The sequence below is a fragment of the Rhinatrema bivittatum genome, chromosome 3 (assembly GCF_901001135.1).
Source record: "Rhinatrema bivittatum chromosome 3, aRhiBiv1.1, whole genome shotgun sequence".
NCBI lineage: Eukaryota > Metazoa > Chordata > Amphibia > Gymnophiona > Rhinatrematidae > Rhinatrema > Rhinatrema bivittatum.
This window is the reverse complement of record NC_042617.1, coordinates 473866034-473890993: the sequence shown is the minus strand read 5'-3', so window position 1 is coordinate 473890993 and position 24960 is coordinate 473866034. Positions and strand designations below refer to the sequence as shown.

At 38.6% G+C, this 24960-nt stretch overlaps 1 protein-coding gene across 4 annotated transcripts in view; it reads left to right on the top strand.

The window, feature by feature from the left end:
• The window catches only part of LDAH (lipid droplet associated hydrolase), a 440292-nt gene that overhangs the window by 214127 nt on the left and 201205 nt on the right, over positions 1-24960 (top strand). For 3 of the 4 annotated variants that reach the window (XM_029595992.1, XM_029595993.1, XM_029595994.1), the window contains one exon: positions 1434-1603. In XM_029595992.1, the coding sequence (XP_029451852.1) occupies positions 1434-1603 (170 nt within the window). Of the gene's footprint in view, positions 1-1433; positions 1604-2788; positions 2900-24960 lie in introns of those variants that run through there. The other variant, XM_029595995.1, reaches the window with a different exon arrangement.

The window sequence follows — 24960 nt, the reverse complement described above, 5'->3', positions numbered from 1 at the left end:
TATCGGTAGGGGGACATAATCAGCCTGTTTGGACTGACTGGACCAGTGTAGCAGGATTCGTGGAAAGAAAATTGATAAGACCGTTTCTCCTTCCTAAGTTTTTTCATTCAGAACACAAGTTTTAAAAAGTGAATCCCTCTTATGGTTCGTCTAATGTTGTTAATGTTGCAAAGTGGTATCTATCATCATTATCTATCACAGGTTAGTGTCTTTTTCAGTTTCATTATTGACCATCATCAGTCCATCTTTTCCTAGGTGAGCCTGAATCTCTCTTTCCTATAGGTCAGTACTAAAGAACTTCTTTTGGAAAATGTCCTTGTTCCTCCATTCATGTGTCTGTGTGAAAATAATTCCACTCCTACCTTCTTAATTCTGGTATTCCTTGTTGAGTTTCTTTTTTGCAAGGTGATTTTAACTGAGGACTTCCTGCAAGTCTTGTGAGAACCACTAGTGGCAAAAGGTGCTAAGAATCACTGCCCTAAGCAGTTATGAAAATGGCTGTAAGCCCACAAAATAGTATCAGTGACACAGTGAAAATGAACGTAAATCTTGAGTAGCCGTTCATATTGTTTGAATATATAGCCCAACTTCATGACTGATTTGCCATTTATTATATAGGTGGTTATGGCATCTCTTTTTATCTGAGTTGTCTTACTATGTTCTTTTACTATAGTGATCAATTCTCAAGTAATTGGTGACACTGTAAACTGCACATATTACTGTTATATAAAGCACCCGCCACTTATGAATGTTTTCTTAGTAGCTGCTTTCTCATAATTTCATTTTCCTTTGCCTTTTTTTCCACTTAAAATTTTTTTTGTGTTGAACCAGCTCTATGACTCAAGTATTTTACAGTGATGGGGAATCTAGCTTTTGATTCTCCATCCAATAGAGCCAGAGGTGTGCTGTGTTCAGGCCAGGAGAGAAAGGAAGGTGGCAGCCTCTTCCAGCGAAGGAACAATGATGATGGTTACCTTGAAGGAGGCAGTCATGGGGCTAGTGTACCATCCATGTTAGGGATAGTGGAGATTGTGGGAGAAAAAGCTATAGAAGGCACCGAAAACCAAACAATACTATGGGAAATATTGTCTAAGGCTTTCAATGTATAGGTCAGAGTACTATTCCTGTATATGCACTAACATAATTTATGAATTAGATGCAAGAATCATGTCAGTCAGCCAAGCAGTTTGGTTGCTTTAATTCTGCCTGGTAATTTGTTTTAGGATTTGTATGAGTGTGAATTTCTACATAATAATAAAATGGTATTTGCAGGAAGCTTTTCATTTGAGGTTATTCTGCTCGTACTTAAGCGATTGTTTATCTTTTTTGCACAAGTTAATACATGTGTAATTAGTTTTGTGGATTTTTGGAAAGACTATGAAAGATGATTCTTTTGAATTAACTTTGAAAATGAATGCATTGTTTTCTTTCAGACACAGATGTAAAAGAAATAGAGGACATCTTTGGACTTAATGGACAAATAGAGCACAAACTATATTTCCTTAAAAAGAATGTGCCAAAAGATATGAAACTTGTACTTATTGGTCATTCCATTGGTTGCTACATTATACTAGAACTGATGAAGCGAGCACCAGAACTCCAGGTATGTTTGTTGTCATTTTGAAATATAGTAGAAAACTGGGTAATTCCTTCTGGGGGGGAAAAAATCACACTATTCCATAGTATGCCAATGCAACACTACCATTTGCATAGTCTTACAGTTATTATTGAGACCTCATCCTGGAGTATTGGGTCCATATTGGGAGGCTGTATCTCCAAAAGGAATAGAGGCAATCCAGAAGAGTGCTACCAAATTTGTACAGAATCTACATGATAAATCTGAAGAGGTATAAACAATACAGAAGAAGGAAGCTTTTTCAGTAGAAACTTCTAGAATTGATTGTCATGCTATGAGTGTAAAAGAGGGTAAACTCAGAAAACAATGCTGGATGTGAAGAACAGATTCTCTGTGGAAGAGGTGGAGACGAAAATAGTAACAATTTAAGAAGTCAGGGGAGAAGAATAGAAGAGGCAAGAATAAAGTCAGAGATCAATTAGGGTTTGCAGTATTGCAATAGGAAGGGAAAATGAGCACTCTTGGATGGGTTTTGTAGTCATAATCTATCATATTCTATGTTTCTGTGAGAAGTGGTAGACAAGGAGAAAACGGATCGAAGGTTAAAAACTTCACACGCTTATCTATGGGACTTAGTCTGTTGAAAATATGAACCTTGATCTAATATAAACAAAAGTGTTTCCATTTTTCAATTTGAGATGGCAGTTGGAGCTCTGTATTAAATAACTCGTTATATGGTAGAGGTATAATAACTAAAGGCTTTACTAAGGATTTTCCTATGTAAACATAACATGGAAGAAAATCACTAGTACATGATCAAACTAGAAATATATGGCTTGACAGAGTGGTCAAAACTTAGTTGAACAGGCTGATTCTCTAATCTTTCATTTTTCAACATTTTATACTGACCTATCTTAGTAATATAGCTTTTGGAAGCTAGTTGTTATTTTAATAAAAAGGGACTGCCTACAACTTGTTTGCTGACCTTTTTTCTAAATTTTTCTGGAACCTTCAACATTTCAGTACTCACGAATCCAGCTCTTATATCTCACTCTCTACCAAAATCAACATATCCCCTGCAATGTTTCTGAATACAATTCTAAAAGTACTTGGAGAGTATGTGGTTTGTAGTTTTCAGTTATGTAAACTATTCTTCATAGTTGAATCTAAGCTTTTGTATTATGTAGTGCTATTTCAGTTCTTATTTTACAGGATACTGTGATATGTTTGCAGTGAAGCAGTGAGGTAATGACAGAAAGTCTGTTGGAAAATTTTTCCTTTTGGTACCAAATGGGACAAACATTTTTGAAAATAGTATTAACAAAAAAAAAACAAAACATGATGATTTTTTCACAACTGTTGTACTTCTATTTAGTGTGAACTTTGCACAATTTTTTTTTTTTTTGCAATAAGCATACAGTATTTGTAGATAATCCATTCTGTGCAATACTTTTTGTACTATACAAACTCCATTTCTTTAGTAGAGTTCTATTATTATTTTCTAAAATTGTTGATTGACCTGTAATTATTATTGTGCTACTGTTTTCCTCCAGTAGCTATGTTATCGTGTTTTTTTTTATGTTCAAACTTTTAATTTATTGGATAAATAAAGACAACAAAAACAGAAGAGAAACACAAAAACATGAGAAGGTAGTTTACATAATCATTTCCACATAGAGAAGCAACGACCACTGCCAGAAGCATTAAAGTGCCAAAAATTCAGAGACAGGTTTCCAGATAGCTTGAATTTTAGCTTTACATTGAAGTTTGCCCATGCAAAATTTTGATATCTGTATATTTTTAATCAGTGTTCCACCAAAAGTATATTTTAAAAAAACTATTATCATTCCAGATATTTAGAACTGACTGAATAGCTATTGCTAAAAGAATATCCAAAAGCTTTCTTGAAGATTTAGATAAAGTTCCAGTAAAATATTGTGAGCAGAGATCAATAAGAACCATGTGCGACCAAATTCAAAAAGAAACTAAAAACTTTTCTGTTCAACCATGACTACCCAGAATAAGCTCACACCATCCTCACTTCAGTCCGCTCCCCCCCAGGAGACCGCCCTTTTCCTTACATTAAGGAGATAATTACTTTGTAAATTGTTTTCTCTTGTTACAACATCTTGTTTTGTTATTTAATCTATACTCCATTCTGCCTATGTTTATCCCCCTCCCTGTTATATTCTCCCTGTTGATATGTACTTTCCAAGCCTTTCAGTTGATATGTGAACCGGTATGATGTCCCCACTAATACCGGTATATAAAAGTTTCTAAATAAATAAATAAATAAATAAATAATCAAATAAAATATATCACCAGATAGAAAAAAGATTTTACTAACATAACCCCATATTTGAGACCAGAAAGGAAAAGTTTTATATAGGCGAATATCATATGTTCTAGCATGCCGTCTTGAGAGGAACAATGCCAGCAGGATTTAGAGGAGGTTAAGTCGAAATTGAACAGCTTCAATGGTATCCAAGTGGTGTCAGTATAAAAGAATAGAGATTGAGTAACTAACAACAGAAAATGAAAGTTTCATGATATCTAACCAATACTCTTGCCATTTGAGAACTTAAGGAGATAGAGAGAGGTCATTTTCCCATGCCTTCTCCAACCCAACACATCTGGAGGAATATAGCGCTCTCAATTCGTTGTATACGCAAGAGGCCTCATGTCCCATTAAACAAAATTTTAAACACAGCGTAATGGGATTTGGAGTTTTAATTAAATTGGCCATTGGAATCTTGCTATAGTGCAAGCAGTGTTGTAGTTGAAGCCAACAGACAAATTTTGATGGGGGTATGTCATACTTATTTAAGGTAGAAATGAGATTAAGCCTTTCTCATCCAACACGTGCCCTATCATCCAAATCCTGCTTTTATGCAAAACAGGCCAATTTTGTTATAGTGTTTTAAGAAAGGGCTTGAAGGCATGGCATATTTATTTATTTTATTTATATAGGAACATTTAATATTGCACTTTTTGCTAAGTTTGGTCTCAAAGCAGATTACAAAAATAAGAATTAGACAGTTCTAACATGGTTATATACAGGCATTTAACTTTAATGCCTTTGTTCCAGTGGTGCTAGCCTTATGGGTTTAGCAATTACTAATCCCAAAAGATGTATTTTAAAATATTTATTTTAAAATATTTATTTAACTTTTATTTATAATTTCCAAGTTTTACAAGCATACACTTGAATGCAGGAATAGAAGCATATATGTCAAAGGCAATTAAGAAATCAGAAAAAAAAGCTGTAACATACATCTCCAATTAACCCAAAATAAGAGAAAGGCCAAGATAGAAATAAGCCATGAGGTATGTAAATCTTATGAAATATTACAACATAAATTAACATTATTCCCAAAACCTGTGTCTATACATAAACCCACCTAAGTCAGCTATCCAGTTCCAGTTAGAATATAGGAAAAAACAAAGCTATGAGGGCTCAAAAAAAGTACAAGGAGCTTGTTGAAATTTAACAATATATTTACAAGGAAAAGAACAAAAAATATGCCAAGTGACAACACCTGTTAACGCATTTCAAAAAATTCCTTATGTTTATTTTGAGATTCTTTAAATTAATCAGGGTAAACTCTAATTTGCCCCCCATGAAAACAGCATCCTTATTATGAAAATATAAACAGAGAATGGAGTCCTTATACTGATGAAACTCAAAGGAAAACATAAGCGAGACCCATGAGACTTCTACCTCCGCAGATCTCTTCAAAACTGCTGTCAAATCTAAGGCACCAACTGACAAATCACCAATGGTTAAATCAGCACCTTGCTGTCCTGTTCTCCTTGTAGGCAAATAATAAATTTTGCTCACTGGGGGTGTCAAATTCTCAGGCATCTTAAGCAGCACTATCAAATATGTTTTGAATAATGTAAAGGAGAGATCATATGCATCTTGGGAAAATTAATGAATCTTAAGTGCAAGTGCATCATATAGTTATCAAAATCTTCTCGTTTCTTACTAACCATTTTACCCTATAGTAATTTACGTTGAACAGTAGCCAACTGGTTCACCTCTCTGGAACCTGAGCCAGCATAGCAGACTCCTGAAGTTGAAACTGTTCCTGTGTTTGATTAAAAAAAAGTCTCCAAATGGTTAAACAATCTAGCGGAGAGAAGATAGGCTCCAGGGCTTCTCCACCAAAGGAACAGGAACAGATAGTGCCGTGAAAGGGGAATGGGGGGGCCTCCAAACTGCCAGACCTCAATGCTGGACTGACCTCCAGACTCCCTGCTCCAGATGGAAAAACCCCAGATTCACCTTCAGCCATCACTGTTGCGCTGCTCCGATCAATCACTTCCAGAAGAACTGGACTGCTGCGACTCTTCTCACTCACCAGTGTTGAGCAGCTTGCCCCCCTCCCCCCCCCCAAAGTCTCACAGTAGAGAAAGTCATCATAGGAAATGGAGAGCTTCCACCTTCGGGGACTCGCCATTCTATTTTGGCTACAAGAGGGTGGTCCTGAGGCCTGGGCTAAGAGAAACGTCCTGCCCAGAGCTGGGAGCCAAAAATTCCGACCCTCAGTACCCCTGAAGGCCTTTTCTAACCCACAGGCTGCACAAATCCAGTGATGGGCTACTGGCAACTTGGCAGGGAACTCTGAGGTACAAGGATAATTTCCTTAACCTTTCCCTTATGTTTTCTAACTATCGATGTAATGAAACCAAAAGAAAAAGAAAAAAAATGTTCAGAGTGCTAGGAGTTGCTTCATGCCTCCATCTTGCTAAACATTTTATTTAGAGATGTATTTATTTGATGTAGTATATTATTTTTTATTTTTGTTTGCTCTATTGTTTTTGATTGCTACTTGCCTTGAGACATTTGAGATGGTGAAATTTTAAATTTTAAAAATTGAATATTTCTGGTTGGAACAAAATAATAGGATAGGGTAAGTATATTATTTGATAAATTATCTATACAGACAGAGTATAACTAATGATAGTAGTCATCCTAGCACAAGCAAGATAAATCAGGCACACAAGTGGCTGATATCATCTGACAGTGTTTGTGACAATCTCTCAAACAATTCTGAGAAACCTATGATTAAACATGCTTATCTCAGCTCATGGAGCCCCCTCAGTTATTTTTTGTCTGTGATGATAGCTGACTTGCTATTCTCAGTGTAAGAAATTTACCCTTTTTCACATTGTTGCTTCCTCCTTGAGCTTCTTCAAACTTTTTACTGGACTGTGTAAAATTCCTTCATTTTTAGCAGCATTTTCTTAAGTTTCAGTGGGTTTTTTTTTTTCTGTGGTCTCTTGGCTCCAAGTTTTGGTAATCTTTTTCATTGGGCATCCTTGGGCACCTTCCTCGTCTCCAATAGAATTTTGAGTTTTGATTTTGTGTTGTCCATTTACCTCACAATGGCTGAAGACCAGCAGCTTCAAGCTTTGCCCGTACTAAGATTTCAAGATATCTCTTAGTGTTCATATGAAAATTGCATGTGTTGTCTACAGCTAGAACATAATGTTCCTGGTTGTGCCATCTGATCGAATAAGTCACCAAGGAAGACTCAGATTATAGGATATTTTCTTTTACAAATCAAAGTCTGATACAACTAAACTTCAGGTAGATTTGCATATATGGGTTCTCCAATGTATGCAAATCTATCTACTACATATTAATTGTGGATATCTTGAAAACCTGATGGGTTAGATGTGCCTCCAGGAGAGGGTTGGGAAACACTGCTCTAAAGGCTTTCAGAGATCGACAGGCCAACAGAATTGTCATTATATAAACAAGTAGTTATATAAAAAGATTCAGTTGTATCCTAAATCACTATTCGTGGTGATTTAGGATATAACTGACTCTGAAGGAACTAAAAAATGAAATTTCAGATCTATTAGTTAAAATTTGTAACCCATCATTAAAATCATCCATTGTACCTGAAGACTGGAGGGTGGCGAATATAACCCCAATATTTAAAAAAGGCTCCAGGGGCGATCTGGGAAACTATAGACCAGTGAACCGGATGTCAGTGCCAGGAAAAATAGTGGAAAATATTCTAAAGATCAAAATCACAGAGCATATGGAAAGACATGGTTTAATGGAACACAGCATGGATTTACCCAAGTGAAGTCTTGCCTCACAAATCTGCTTCATTTTTTTGAAAAGGTTAATAAACATGTGGATAAAGGTAGTTATCCACATGTTGATGCAGTGTATTTGGATTTTCAGAAGCCACTTGACAAAGTCCCGCATGAGAGGCTTTTAAGAAAACTAAAAAGTCATGGGATAGGAGGCGATGTCCTTTCGTGCATTACAAACTGGTTAAAAGACAGGAAACAGAGAGTAGGATTAAATGATCAATTTTCTCAGTGGAAAAGGGAAAATAGTGGAGTGCCTCATGGATCTGTACTTGGAACCATGGTTTTCAATATATTTATAAATGATCGGGAAAGGAATACGATGAGTGAGGTAATCAAATTTGCAGATGATACAAAATTATTCACAGTGGTTAAATCACAAGTGAATTGTGATAAACTACAGGAGGTCTTTGTGAGACTGGAAGATTGGGCTTCCAAATGACAGTTGAAATTTAATGTGGACAAGTGCAAAGTGTTACATATAGGGAAAAATAACCTTTGCTATATTTACATGATGTTAGGTTCCATAATAGGAGCTACCACCCAGGAAAAAGATCTAAGCATCATAGTGGATAATACTTTGAAATCGTCAGCTCAGTGTGCTGCAGGAGTCAAAAAAGCAAACAGAATGTTAGGAATTATTAGGAAGGGAATGGTGAATAAAACAGAAAATGTCATAATGCCTCCATATTGCTCCACATTGAGACTGCACCTTGAGTACTGTGTACAGTTCTGGCCAGCACATCTCAAAAAAGATATAGTTGTACTGGAGAAGGTACAGAGAAGGGCAACCAAATGATAAAGGGGATGGAACAGCTCCCCTATGAGGAAAAGCTAAAAAGGTTAGAGCTGTTCAGCTTGGAGAAGAGACGGCTGAGGGGGGATATGATAGAGGTTTGTAAAATCATGAGAGGTCTAGAACAGGTAGATGTGAATCGGTTATTTACTCTTTCGGATAATTGAAGGACTAGGGGGCACTCCATGAAGTTGGCAAATAGCACATTTAAAACTAATCAGAGAACATTATTTTTCCCTCAGTGTACAATTAAGCTCTGGAATTTGTTGCCAGAGGATGTGGTTAGTGCAGTTGGTGTAGCTGGGTTTAAAAAAGTTTTGGATAAGTTCTTGGAGAAGTCCATTAACTGCTATTAATTAAGTTGACTTAGGGAATAGCCACTGCCATTATTGGCATCATTAGCATGGGATCTACTTAGTGTTTGGGTACTTGCCAGGTACTTGTAGCCTGTATTGCCCACTATTGGAAACAGTTTGCTGGGCTTGATGAACCCTTGGTCTGACCCACTATGTCAATTTGTTATGTTCTTATGTCCTCTCAGATGAACAAAATATTTCTGAACTGGAAACATCTGTTTGTGAGCTGGCTGAACAGGAGGTCTGTGGTTTTCTGGTACTGGAAAAAATCAAAAGGCAAAGTAGCATCAAATGTCTTCTTTCCTTGGGGAACTTATCCAATTATACCCTTGGTTGTGAAGTCCATAATAAAACTTAGACTGAGAAGCTGTGATTGTCATAACTCCTCCTTAGCTGAGATAAATTTGGTTCCCTGATGGAAACCAATCAGGTTGGGCTCTTCATTAATTCTGATCACACAAAATAAAGCAACATTATTGCATCCCAGTATCCAGTCTCTATCTTTCACAACCTAAGTGTTGAGAAGGAATAGATTCATGTCTTTGAGTTCTCTGTTGAGGTTACTCAGGTTTTTCTGACTTTTAGAAAAGAAACCACCATCTGGTTTAAGGTCAAGGTACTAGATCCCTTCTCTTGCCCCATAAAAATACTGTTTGAATACCTTTTATATCTTTCACAGTCTATCCTCAAAACCCAACTCTGTTAGGGTATATCTCAGGGCAATTGGTACTTATCACCAGCATGTAAATGGACAATCTGTTTTCGTCCAGCCTTGCGATGTCAGATTTATGCAGAGTTTGCTTCAGTTGAATTCTCCCTTCAAGCCACCTGCATCATGGAATTTCAACATGTAAACCATTGTGATGGCGAAACCGAATGACGGTATATAAAACTCGATAAATAAATAAAATAAATAAATGATACTTTACCAGTTGATAAAGCGCGTTTTAAGTCTTTGGACTTGTGCAGTCTTAAGTACATGATCTGATAGCAGTTACTTTGGCCTGCAGAATCATTGAGCTTCAGGCCCTAGTAACTTATCCACCTTCTACTAAATTTCCTCATAACTTGCTGGTGCTGCACATTCATTCCAAATTTCTGCCCAATGTGATGTCAGATTTCCACTTTGACAGGTGCCAGTATTTTGCTCCAGGCATCACAATCATAGAAGTTAACAAGCCCTGCACAATTTGGATTGCAAAAGAGCTATTTTCTTCTTCTTTGAGTAAAAGAGAGCCCTTTTTTTTTTTTTTAATTTCTTTTGACACCAACAGATCCTGGCTAGCTGTATTCAAATGTAACCTTCTTTTCAGTGGGCATCCTGAATACAGGGGTACACAGTTGTCCCGGCACTGCAGGTTCCCTCGCTTACTTTTTCTCATTTTTCTCAGTCCACTTGCTCTGGGTGCCAGGGTTGTGTTCGGCAGGGAGGAGGATTTATCCTCTGGGACCCAGATACACTCATACTTGAGATGTTCTTAAAGAAGATACTGACCACTCTGTTAGGTGTTCCAAAATAAATTTTCTGCAACTAAAAATAATTCAAGTCTAATTAGTAACAAAGATTCTCCAATTGATCTTCTCACAAAAATTAAACAGTCCAAACGTATTTCTTTTCTCAGTGTCCCTTAGGAGGCAAACACTAGGCCAGGAGGCTGACAAGAAAGAGGGCACCTTTATGGCAAATGAGGGGTCAAGCGTACATGTCTGGACGTGAAGCCCACTTGCTTCGAACCAAGGTTAGGGGCCGGGTAAAAGAGGCTACCTTACTTGGGACTATGGATGGAGGCAAGAAGGGGCATTCCCCTGGTTGTTGTCGATTACAGTTCCAGCTTGAGTATAGGGTGATAATGGTTCTTGTTTTTGACAGTAATAAAGCTGCAGCCTTTTATATCTAGTCAGCTACTCTTGTGTTTATTAATTTGCCACCTATATGGGAAGGAGGGTAGACCGAGCTGAAGCTCTTGTTGCAGCCTGCCAGCATTAAAGCATGGGCCTGTACCTAGTGCCCGGAGCCCACAGATAACCTGGCTCCATGCACTGGACTCCCCCCTTCCACCCCTACTCACTGAGAGCCTGGTCCTCCGTGTGCATGCTCCCCCTTCCCCAACTCTTTGTGACATCAGAGAGAGAGAGGGGAACAACAGGGATGGGGGTTGGATAGCATGGCCAGAACAGTTGTCACAAGATAACATCTTTGGGCCTTGAAATACATGTGGCTGGGCGGTCTTCCCCCTCTTTGTTCGCTGCAGTGTTTTCCCACATTCCCACCCAAATTGTATATTTGTTTAATTGTTCAATCTGTTTGATGTAATTTTCTGTTCCTTGTTCTGTGTAAACCGAAGTGGTATGCACAAGTGCATGAACTCCGGTATATAAAAGCCTTTAAATAAATAAATAAATAAATAAATAAATAAATGTTGTGTTCCCCTGAGCTGACTGATAATAAAAAAAAAAAAGAGAGTTAGAATAAACATATATACAGGCATGTTTAATGGGGGGTGCATGATATATTGTATGTGTAAACTTTGAATCCATTTATAAATGTACTAGTAGTTTACAAAGTTAGTTATATATTTTTTTCTTTTGATTATTTTCTATAACCGTGGACTGTATGCTATGTTATATTCTTGAATCTGGCTTATGTACACCTGTTTTAATGGATGTCACAGCTTGGGGGGTGTTGGCGCCTACCTGAGCCAGTGGGGAGATTGAAATATCGTAGCAGGTATTATTACAAAAGTTGGTCGGCCAGGAGGTTGACAAGAGGGCACCTTTCTGGCAATTGAGGGATCAATCGTGTATCCCTGGAAGTGAGATCTTTGCTTTGAACCAAGGTGGAGGAGCTTGGTAAAAGAGGCTGCCTTGCTTGGTGGGTGGCAAGAAGGGGCATTGCCTGCTTGTTGTTGATTACAATTCCAGCTCCGGTATAGGGTGCTAATAGTTCTTGTTTATGGCAGTAATAAAACGGCAGCCTTTTATTTCCAATTAGCTACTCTTGTGTTTAATTCACCACCTACGCAGGGCGGGGAAGGTGCGAGGGGAAGACCAAGCTGAAATGCTTGTCACGGCCTGCCACCATTATGTTAGCAGCACAATGGACTGCTTTAAATGAAATGGAGAAACCAGCTTTAGGAGAAAAATGAGATGAGTTTTCAAAACTAATCTGTTATGAAAAAATTGAATGTAAGGAGAGAGTGAGACTTCACTTTTCATTATTGCCTAGAGACTACTTTGGATAGGCAGCTTTAGACAGGAAGTTATTAGAAGATTATTTAACGAATTCCTTCAACTCTTCCCTCCATCCTTGTGCAACACAGATGGGTTGCAGTGATCTATGACTGACATGCAAAAACAACTACTAATTGTAGGTACCCCTCAGCTTGGGAGTTCCCACTTGTGTGGCTGAGCTCATCCTGCTTGTCCACAGAAAAAAAGCTTAGTTGCTTACCTGTAACAGGTGTTCTCCACAGACAGTGAAATAAATCAACCACACAATCCTTCCCACCTTCCCTTTAGAGTTTAAGCTTAGCTTATTGTTAAGACTGTGGAGACTTGTGCAGAGTGAGCGTTAGAAAACTATGAGGTGATATGTAGCAGGATGGGACAAATGATGCAGTGTTTGGGCAATGATGCGTTTCATCTTTGCTCCAATGCTGTTTTGCAAACACACTTATAAACTTTCCATTTGGTGCATGGCAGGGCCTAAGCTATCTCAGTACTTAATGCTAACCATGCCCACTAAAATGGAACTGAACCCCCCCCCCCAAAAAAAACAAAAAAAAAACCAGAAATATCACTGCCATAGGTCCATAATTGATTGATAACATGGCAGCAATTGGTCACAGGATTTCTTTTGCCTCAAAATGTTAATATCCATATGCAGTGAGCACTAATGCTCTTGACCAGTGTTTTTCAAACTTCTTTTCTCAGGACCCAATTCAAAACAAAAAAAATTTTTGAGCCTTATTGGAAGAAATACACTATTCCCCATAAAGATGAAATGCAATATTTGCTCACTATAACTACTTCATGTCAAGTAATAACTAAAATTAGATATTGAGATCACTTATAAACCCTTTTAAACATAGTATAAATATCAAATATAGAAAAATACATGAGCATGTTGTTTCACTTACTTTTAATGTGACTGATAGGACTCCCCGTTCCTGATCTTTTTCCAGTATGTACTGAAAAATGAAAGTATTGCTCCCAGTATCAGATCTGCTCTTCTATCACTTTCTCCCACTCTGTCTCATTTGCAGTTCTTTCTGAATCCCTGTTGATCACTTTTTAATACTCGTCCTCCCCCCTCCTCCAGTATTGTTAGCCTGAGTTTCACTGTGATCAGTGGGCCTGCTGGTTGCTCATGATCTTTTTCCAATCTGGAATAGAAGAGGAAAGTGCTACTCATATATCAGGTCCACTCCAAAGCCTGTTTCTTTCTATTGTTTTTTAATCTGTCAAAGTAAAAAAATCCCAGGTCACACATGTAGGCTGTTGTGAATGGCAGCAACAGCAGAACACTGATCTTAACAGTTGATATTCTTTGAAAGCACTGATCCAAAATATTAACAAACTTAATGACTTTTGACATGTTTTCAGTGTTCTATCCCATATCAGAGGTAGCAGCTCATTTTCTTCTATAGATTTAGCTCCATTATTATTTCTGAATTTCCAAAAGTAAAAGGATTCTTCATCCATCGCTTTTCCTTTAAATTTCCAAAGCCTTCTGCAGGGAGAACAGCAAGATGCATCCATAGGACACTTAATTTCATTTATTTTTTCTTCACTGATACTGCTCTCCATCAACAAGCAAGCGTGAATTAGCCGTACCGTGAGGGTGATGTCACCTGAAGGTGCCAACATGGACCCAGCTTTCAGAGCTCAGTAAAGACATTACTAAGAATGCATGGAAGTTCGCACGTGGGCACACTACCTCCTGAGCTCCTCAGTCTTTTTCCGTCAGAGCTACCAATGTATGTATCCTAGTCTCGCGCACTCAAATCAACTTTTAACCTTGTGACTCATTGCTTTTCTATTATTTTGCCACTGCCATAGCAGCCCCACTAACAGAATTTTTTGTTTGTAAAAAAAGAAAAGAATTTGTGAGTATGGAGAAGTCCAAGATCAAGAACCCTGTGCTCAGCACTTTCAAGCCCCATATTTGTGGGTACCGGATATCCATCATGGAAATGCTTACCATTTATATTTAGTTTTAATAATATTTGATATACTACTGTAGCATCAATGTGGCTTACAATAAATTCATAAGATGTGTTATTTGAGCATTTAAGTCTGGGTGATGTCCGTGACATCTACGGGTAGAAAAGGTGAGACTTGCAGTGTTTGCAGTATCAGTTTTCAGCTCATTGTTTTGGCCAGGAGTCTTTTGCCAGCTTTATTTTCTTTATTTATTTTCTTTCATTTTAAAGATTTTTGTGCTGTATTTATTCAAAAGTCTAAAGCAGCTTACATTAAAACTTTCATAAAATATATCACATTCCAGAAAACAAACAAACACAGGACACTTACTTCCATGTCGACAATAAATTGTAACCTCTAATGTACTCTCAGCATGCCTAGATGAACAGATTGTTATTATTGTCTGTTGTCTGAATAATATCAGTTTATTCAATGAAATAATGAGCTTCTCTAAATAAGCTTTTAGCTGCTTTTTAAATGTTTTGCTGAAACTCTGCTTGCATAATGCAACAGGAAGCAGATTACATATAATTGGTCCTGTGTCAGCAAAAATATTGTCCCATGATTCCGATAATCTCATAGATCGATGACTGGTAATTTCAAGAAGACCTTGACTCTATGATGATAAATTTCTAGTCAGAAAATAAATTTTAGTAACGAGTTGATAAAAGCGGAAAGCCCTCACTTAAATCACTATGTATCATGGTCAAGATTTATACTAAGTTTGCTGCTTGACTAGTAACCAATGAAGAAAGCTTAATATTGGTGTAATGTGGTCAAACTTGAAAGTCCCAGTTAAAATCCTAGCAACTGAGTCTTGAATAATCTAAAGAATCTTTAGAGTGTAGTAAAGTAGGCCCAAATATAAACAATTGCAGTAATCAATACTGGATACTGTCAATGTTTGTAACATACTGCAAAAGTCAGCTGGATCAAGATAGGGCTTCAATTTGTGCAACATGTGCAATTTTGAAAATGATTTTTGAATCAACATTTTAACATGAGCTTAAACGATAGTTTGGATTCAGTAATGACACCTAAATTTCTTACCTGTCTCACAATAAGGTATAGAGTGACTTTGAAAAACAAGCGACGATGGGAATGATTTCTCAAACAAATCTACTCAAATAAAGCCTGCTTGCTTTGTGTTTTTGCTCCCTAGTGTAGAAAACTAGGAAGTCGCATTTTTTTATGGGCAGAGTAAATTTTGTACTCTGCTTCTAGGCTTAAGGCCTAGCTCCTAGATTTGAATGGAACCCTTAAAAGGAGTTATGGGGACACCATCAAAGAACATTGGAAGTCTCATCATCGTTTGCTATTGCTCTCTGGGCCCAGACCATGAATTCTCCGCTACAGCTATGGCCAAATATCTCCCAGGACACAGTTACAGTGGCCCTGAAATATGGATCCTTCTAGGCCGGCGGGTAAGAACCACAAACCTAGGTATGATGCTGGGTAGTGGAGCCGCTCCTCATCAAAGAGCAAGTCCTCAAGCTCTCAACGCAGGAAGTTGAGGTGGGAATCCTTCCCATCTCAATTCAAAAACCATGGGAAAAGTTGACTCCCCCCCCCCCCCCCCCCCCCCCCCCCCCCCGGCATGGTGCCAATTCCTAGATACAACTCCAGCAAGGGAATGAGTGTAGTACAGGAAGCCTGAGGCACTGAGAAGGATGCCCAAGCGATACAAATACACTTTGGGGCCATCCACTTTGGTGCCCAAGAAGAAGTCTGTGCCATCGGCGCAGTTCTCCATCAGAGTGGAACCTTCTTCATCACTGAGGTGGGAGATAGCCTCGTTGATGCAGGTCCCTTCATCCTTCATGGCACAGAAGATGCCCTTGGCACTGATTCATTTGTTTTATCTGAACCTGGTTCTAAACAGGGCACCACACTTGTCCTCAGCATGGAGCTCACATTCTAAATCACTGTTGTCCCACTCGGCACAGCATGCCAGGGAGCTATCGGTTACAGTGCATAAGAGCACTTTAAAACATAAGCCCAGGAGTCTCTGATGCAGGGCACATTGGAGCCAGCCACTGCCATGGCAAAGACAGCTACCACAGTGCAGAGTTCCTCCATGGATGTACAGACTACCCTACTTCTTTCAAAGATGCTCCTTATAGTCTTTTCAGCATCATCCTCCCACTCTTCAACGTTAGTTGCCCACTCACATTTGACAAAGAGAAAGGCATCAGCCAGAGGCTCAATAGTAAACACAGCCTAAGCTTGGGGCCAGATATTGATGATTTTGAGACATGCCCTCTCTGTTGGGAAAGGCTTCAGTCCTTCCTCCCCAAATGACTGCATTTCACCAAAGGCAGGTTGATCCTGAATATTTTGGACTATTGCAACCACGTAAACTTCTCTTACTCTCCCCTGATTCAGTGGATTTCACTCTTTGGCTTCAACCCTTCGCAGTCCACCCAATTGCAACTGGAAGTGTAGTCCTCCTTCAGTATAATGCAGTCAAATATGCCCTCCTCTGGAATGTGGCCAGGGATCTTATTTCATGCTTTTCCTGATGCCCAAGAAGTCAGAGGATTAAGACCTTTACTGGATTTGAAGAGATTGAGCAAATTGTGGAGCTGTAGGAAGAGGTTCAAGATGAACTCCCTCCAAACAATTCTTTCATTGAAAAACATTTATATACACATTCTGATTCATAAAAACATAAGAACTACCATACTGGGTTAAACTGAGGGTCCATCAAACCCAGTATCCTGTTTCTAACAGTGGAAAATCCAGGTCACAAATACCTGGCAGGATCCCCAACAATATATAGATCACATGCTGCTAATACCCAGGGTTAAGTATTGGCTTTTCTCAAGTCTATCTGATTAATAACAGTTTATGACTATCTCTTCCAAGAATGTGTTCAAACATTTTTTTAAACCTAGGTACACTAGCTTCCTTTACCATATCCTCTGGCAATGAATTCCAGAGCTTAATTACACATTGAATAAAAAATATTTTTTTCTGATTTGTTTTAAAATTGCTGCTTACTAACTTCATGGAGTGTCCTCTAGCTTTTGTATTATTTGAAAGTGTATCTAGCGAATTCACATTTACATGTTCTATTCCACTCATGATTTTATCCCTTGTTAGCCATCTCTTCTTCAAGCTGAACAGCCCTAACCTCTTTAACCTTTTCTCATAGGGGAGCTGTTCATCCCCTGTATCATTTTGGTCACCCTTCCCTGTACCTTTTCTAGTTCAACTATATCTTTATTGAGATGCAGCAACCAGAATTTCTCCTTCCATGTGACAGGGGCCGACCAATGGCACCGGTAGCCCCTGTCACATGGTAAGGGCAAAGCGCCACTGGCGCCATTTTGATTAGTGGCAGCCAATGGCCCGAGAGGGAGAGATTGCTCTCGGGACCCTGCTGGACTACCAGGGCTTTTAGTAAGTCTTGGGGGGGGGATCAGGATGGTGGGGGGATTGTAATTAAGTAAATTTGAAGGGTTGGGGTGGGTTGGTTTTTTTTCGGCTCATTTCCGAGTGAAACAAATAAAATTTCCGGGTTCGGGGAGTAGACCGAAATGGCCCGCCCTGAAAAAGAAAACAAACCAAAAAAGAAATTGTGCACATCCCTATTAAATAGCATTTCTGGCACAGGTATCTTCTCAACATTCTCTTCAGTAAACAACAAAGCAGAAAATTAATTTAGTCTTTCCCTTATGGCCTTGTCTTCCCCTTTAACCCCTAAATCATCTAACAGTCCAACCAACTCCCTTACAGGGTTTCTGCTGCTGATAAATTTTAAAAAATGTTATTATGAAATTTTGCCTCTATGGCCAGCTTTTTATTCTTGTTTTGCCTACCTTATAAATGTTTTACATCTAACTTTGCAATGCTTATTCTTTTTCCTATTTTCTTCAGTTGGATCCTTCTTTCAAAAATTGAGAAAAGTTCTTTTGGCTAAAATAGCCTCTTTCACCTTAACATTTAACCATGTCAGCAGTTGTTTGGCCTTCCTTCCGCCTTTTCTAAAGCATGCAATATATCTTATCTGGACTTCCAAGATGGTATTTTTGAACAATGATATAATAAAGGTGCAAACAAGGAAGGAGCTGAAAATAAATAAACCTTTCCAAAATAAAAACCTCAAACCATCTAAGTGGCCATCATACTAGGCAATTAGGGTATCAATTACCTTCATTTGCCTTACATATAATCATCGGCCAAATCTTAGTGACCGCTTTTCAATTTTTTAAGCTTAATTTTTTGTATGCAAATAAAACAACTTATAACGAGACTCCCCGACACGGGTCCATGTTTCATTCACTGCATTAGGGGGAAGTTCATGAAACAGCCACTCTCCTCTTCCTTTTCTAAGACCATTCAAATATCAACAGGATGCTGTAACATAGAACACCAACAGTTTTTTAATATCTGAATACATTGAGGCAAAAATGAGAGTACTCTTTACAAAACAATGGCACAGATATACCCAAAACCTTTTGTCTTTCTCAATAGATTTATTTATTTATTTATTTATTTATTTATCAAGTTTTATATACCGTCGTTCGGTTTCGCCCTCACAACGGTTTACATGTTGAAATTCCATGATGCAGGTGGCTTGAAGGGAGAATTTAGCTGAAGCAAACTGCATAAATCTGACATCGCAAGGCTGGACAAAAACAGATTGTCCATTTACATGCTGGTGATAAGTACCAATTGCCCTGAATAATTCAAAGTACAAACATTACTCAAAACAAGTCAAGTGCTTTGTAGAATTGGACCAACAGCGTTCCCTTTTATTGCAGATTTTAAAGGGTTGCGCGCGCGCACATGTACACCCGATTTTATAACTTGCAGGCACACGAAAGTTATAAAATCTGGGGTCGGCACGCGCAAGGGGGTGTACAATTGTGCACCTTGGGTGTGCTGAACCGTGCTGCCTTTCCCGATCCCTTCCCCCTAGCCCTACTCTAACCCCCCGACATTTATTTTACCTTTTGCGCGTGCCGGCAGAGTGGCAAATGGCCGCTGTGCCAGGAGCCGCTAACCCCGCCCATGCCCCGCCCCCAGACCATCCCTTTGTGCAAGCCCCGGGTCTTACATGTGTCCCAGGGCTTTACGCACATCGCTGGGCCTTTGTAAAATAGACCCGGCGTGCATACCCTTTTTAAAATCTGGCCCATAATGTTTATTCTTGCCGCCAAAATCAAAAGACCAGAAGTTACAACCTAAAAGGTTCCGGTAGAGAAATTTAGAGGATTCTTTATATAATTGAATACCATTCGATCTCGATATTTAATCCCCTCCAAATACCTGTATTCAAACGATAGATCCAGAACTGTTCCCTTAAGTTGAGGCAATGAACCCGGTCACTCTTTCTGAAGGAATCAATGATATGTTCTAAGATGCCCCATTTCAGCTCTTCAAAACAATGTTTTTGTTCAAAGCAATGGACTACGATGGGAGCTTGAATCTTACATGTATTCACACAGCTTTTATGTCCAGTAAGGCGCATCCTAATACTAGTTTAGTACGGCCAATGTAAACCTTCTCACAGGGACACTGTAAGAAGTACACAACATGAGTGGTCAGATGATCAGTATTACTACAGAGATGTATAATTCTTCCAGACACTGGTTCGATCCATTGTGTACCTATAAAAGACTGTGAACAGAAACTGCATCTGCCGCAAGGACTATGTCCAGTATAAGAATTGAAACAGGAGTTTCCAAAGGAGAATGAACTGTAAGAGAGCCTGAGCCTTGGCATATTAACTAAAGAGGACTCAACCTCCATAATCCTTTGATCCCAATAGATTATGAAGGGCAGTTGCCAAACACACTTTGTCCAATTAACTAGAGGACTGTATAGTACATAGTGCTGGCTTACAGGTTAAAGACTCCGTCAGACCACCATATCATGAGCACTATGCTGACTTCAGTGGTTCATCTCAGGGCCATTTCTGTTGAAGACATTTTCAAAACTGCTAATTGGTCTGTTCACACTTTCCCTTCCTATTACTGTTTGGATAGCATGTCCCCAGGAGACTAACTTTGACAGAGCAGTTCTGTGCAGCCTGTCCACACTCCATCTGGCAAGGTCATGTTTTCTTTAAGAAATGACTTCCACTGTACAACCCTCAATTTGGGATTCCCATGCAAAATGGATAATTAATGCTTGCTTCTCGATGGAAAAAAAGCAAGTTGGCTTACCTATAAACAGTTTTCCGTAGACAGCAGGATGAATTAACTATACTTATATTACCACCCACCTCCATGGAGAGTTGTCTACCTCACTAAAGCTTAAATTGTGGAAGATATTATGGAATACATGAGGCAGCATGCATGCATGATAACTCCTGTGCATGTTCTGTAAAGTCTTTACTGAGCTCTGAAAGCTGGGTCCATGTCTGTGCCATCAGATGACATTGCCATTAGATACTGGGTCCATGTCTGTGCCATCAGATGACGTTGCCATTAGATGCTTTATGGCCAATTCACCCTGTTCTCTATGGGGAATCCTGTGTATAGGTAAGCAGATAACTTGCTTTCTCCTGAAACAGTGTTGGGAATATGTAATAACTCAGCTGCTTACTGTTCAAATGTGTTTGTCACAGTAATAAGGACTTCTCACATAATTGTATTTGCTCAGTGTCAAAACAAATCACTGCCTCTTCCTTGTAGCTTTAAATTTAGTTTATTTAAAACTGAGATTTTCATTTCATTTATTATTTATATACCACACAAACCATGCTTACAAAGCCGAACAAGGTGGTTCACAGCAAAAACAAATAAAATACACCATTTAAAACACACAAAAACAATTTAAAATGTAAAACTTCCCCTTAACAATCCATTTTTAATTCAACCATCCCCTCAAATAGAACTGTAATCCTAGGGGATGCCATTGAGGAGTGAGGAGGTGCTGCGAGTTCTCCTGCCATGCTGAAGGGTTCCTATTGCTGGCGGGACTGTTCGGGCAGTCAAATTCCACCTGATTGCCTTCCTGTTACATTGGTGAAGGGTGGCTGCCTACATCATCAGGGCGACCGTGGGCTCTTAAAATTGAGCGGCGGAGCAGCGCACTGCCACCGCCAGTGTGTCGCCTAAGCCACGCCAAAGGGCCACGTGGCTTTGTCTGGCCTTGTTTGCTTGACTGGAGAGACTGAATTTTTGTCATCAAATTCCTGGAGCTTCCAGCATAATGGGTAAGAAAAGAAAAGCTAAGATTTTTACATCTCCTACTATTCAAGGTATTGCTGGCTCTATGGATGGCCATGTTATCAGATTGACTGTAATGCCAAAAGAGGACTGCGTCGGGGACATATCAACTGTCTCCTTGAGTCCTGGTAATGGCCTGATTCCTCCACAACCCCCAGGGATTTCATCTGAAGAGATTCCCCCTGGCTTTCTTCCACCGAATCCCAATGGTAATAAGTGTGAGTCTCCAACTGTGACTCCTCAAATAGCTTCTTCTCGGCCATTTGGGGTTATTTGTGGGGGGGGTCCTCTCTTGACATTGGAAGTCCTCAAATAAATACCAAAGAACCTTCTAATGTCATGCTGCAAGATTTGTAGCGGATGATAGCGAAATTGGACTCAAATGTCACTCAAGTCAATTCACAACTCTCCCCTTGTGAACACAAATAGGATATCTATTGAAGAGCAAAGTAAAAAGACTTCTGAGCTAGAAACATCTGTAAATGTTTTGTCAACTAAAGAACAGGGATCACAAACTGCAGAAAACATGCACATTAGAGATAGTTTAGCATTGCATGCTGAGATTGAGAATATTGAAAACTTGATGAGATTAAGAAATCTACGTTTTATGAATTTTCCATTTACGAGACTGCTGTGTCTCCTTATGAAATGTTTAAAAAATTTCTTTAAGAAATATTGTTATATGAAGATGGTAATACTCCCTGTATCTCAGAAATATTTAGCTTTTTAAATCAATCTAGTAAAGTGAATAGAACACAGGGAGAAGGAAATGAAAATAGCCCAGGAATCTCTACTTTTTTAGAAGAGTCAATAGATATTATAAATAAGAGGACTACATTATTTGTATCTTATTCTTTAGAAAGAGATAAGGAATTGGTATTTGAAAAGTTTTTCAAAACAAAGATGTATTGTTTTGTGGTCAGAAAACTTTTTTTTTTTTTTAATGTCTCCAGACCAACACAGGTCCGAAGGAGGCATTTCCTGACCTTGAAAAGTAGAGTATTAGGTGTTGGAGCAACTTTCTTTTTGAAGTTTCCATGTAGATGCTTTATTACTTTTCAGGGGAAAAAACTTATATTTTCGGATCCGTTGCATCTCGAAACATTTTGTTAGATAAAACTAGTGCAAATGTGAGTCCATCAGTAACTATCTAGATTTAGGACCAAAGGAATATATTTTCTCCTCCCTCCAAGATTTTTTATTTCTTATGATTTAATTGCCTTATTATCCCCCGTGATTATTGAGTTCTTATAAACAGTAATTGTATATGTTTACTTATTTCCTTTAAGGTTTGAACTATACTACAAGTTTGCCTGTAATTTTCTTTATGTTTATAATTGAAAAATTCAATAAAGAAAAAAAAAACTGCAATTCTGACATCTACATACTGAAGCCCATTATTTCCTACACTTCCCACCTCTTCCTTTTTCAGATTTTTCTTCCTTACTTAAAAAAAACCATGGTTTCACTTTCTTCCTGAAAACCAAATAATCATTTTCTTGACGAACCTCCTTAGGAGCAGAATTCCATAATTCTGCCCCAAACACTGAGAACATTCTCCTGCAATTCCTCACCTTACCTACTTATCTCCAATGATGGCACTTGTAGCAAGTTTTCATTTTCCAACCTGAGCTTTCTGGGCGGAATATACCTATTCAGCATCCGGCTCAAGAAACCTGCTCTGCTACCTTTCACTGCTTTGAAAACCAACATCATGATCTTAAACTTAATTCACTCTCTCACTGAGAGCCAATATAATTGGTGTAACAGAGGGTTTGCACTTACCTACCTCAAACAACCAAAAATCAACCTGGCCACCATATTCTGACCCATTTGCAACCTATTAATAGACCTTTCTGACATCCCTACTCACATAGCATTGTAGAAGTCCAGCAATGGAGTGAAATAAGCCTGTAAAATCTTTGCAAAAAGACCCTTTATTCAGAAGAGTTAATGGGCATAGCTGACGTAGTTTAAAAAATGCTAAATGCTCTTTGTGAAATTTCCGAAATGTGCAATTCCAAAGAAAAATCTGAATCTATAATTACCCCCAAATCTCAAACTTTATCCACTAATCCTACTTCCTTCAAATGTACTTTTATTTTCAAAGGAATCAAAGGGTCCTCAGATCCTTTTATCAACAATTCTGTTTTAGATTCATTTAGCAACAACCGATTTATAATCAACCACAACCAGTTAGAGATCTTCTGCAAGCCACTCTAGAACAGGTCTCTCCACAATCTTTCCTCTTAGGGACCACCAACTTTATCGTCAGCATATAAAAAACCTTTAAAGGTTTTAAAGGTTCATTTGTACCTTTGGGAGGTACAAATGAACCCTTCCAAAGGTCTAAAAAACAAATTGAAAATCAAGGGGGGACAGTATGGATCCTTGCAGTACTCCACGCTTCATTTCAAAAGCTTCAGACAACTCGCCTATAACAGTTACAACTGTTGAGCTTTTACTTAAAAAAGAAAAAAATCCACTGCACTACCTTCCCCCTCAAACCTACCTGTCTACAGCATTCCAACAAGATCGTGTGATCCACTAAATTGAAGGCACTTGAAAGATCTAAGAAAACTGATTCCCCCTTATCCCGAAAACGTAACACTTCCTCATTCACTGCTACTAAAACCGTTTCAGTACTATAACCTTGTCTGAAGCCTGATTGACACTCGTCCAAATAATTTATTTTCTCTAGGTATTCTGTAAGTTGCTGAACTACCACTTTCTCAATTACCTTGGATAAAAAAGGAATATTTGCCACCGGGCATTAGTTCATACAATCTGACAGGTCAGGCATCTGCTTTTTTTAACAACAGGGTCAAAGCAGCACATTTCAACTCTGCAGGGAGAACACCTTCCTGCAAAGAGGCATTAACAATTTCAACCAAAAAGAAAACAAAACTATCCACAAACATTTTGATCACAAATGAGGGAAATGGATCAAACAAGCACCAAGTTGCTCTACATTCAGACAAAATCCTTTTTAACTCCAACCCGCTCACTTCCTCAAACTCATTCAAACCTAACTCAACTTGCAAACTAGGACCCCAGTCTCCCAGTTCCTCAGCTAACTTAGGGCCTGATTTACTAAGGTTTTTCTCCCATTCTGTGTCTATGGGAAAAATGCTTCATAAATGAGGCTCTATGACAGCTAACTATAACAGTTTAATTAACTGACTGTTATCTTCAAACCAAGTTACAGGACTATTTACCAAAGTTAATCTTGTTCCTGAGTTTGTTCACCTTTGTAAGTTCTCTGCCTTGGGACAGCCATGGTACATCAGTATGAAACAACAAATGAGTGTGCTGTGCTCCCATTTCTGAACATAACATCTAAAAAAAACAAAAAACCCTTTTCAGTGAGCTTTCTTCAGTACAGCCTTAAGATCAGGGGGCATACACTCTGACACCAAAGCTTCATAATGAATAGAGCAATGATTCTAAACATCATTAGCAACTACTTCAGTTTTGGTTTTTTATCACAACTCCGCCCTTTTTTTTCTTATATTTGCTGGGGCATCACTTTTAATTATTTTACAATTATCCCAGTCTAGTTTATATTTTACAGCTATAGAGTTATGCAGTACTTCAGATATCAGTTGCTGCTGTTAAATTTGTTGGTGGAGGCAGGCAATACAGCAGATCTTCCACAAAGTCATTTTGCCAATCATATCTCCCATAAAACTATTGTTGCAGTTTGAAATATCGGTGAGCTCACAAGCT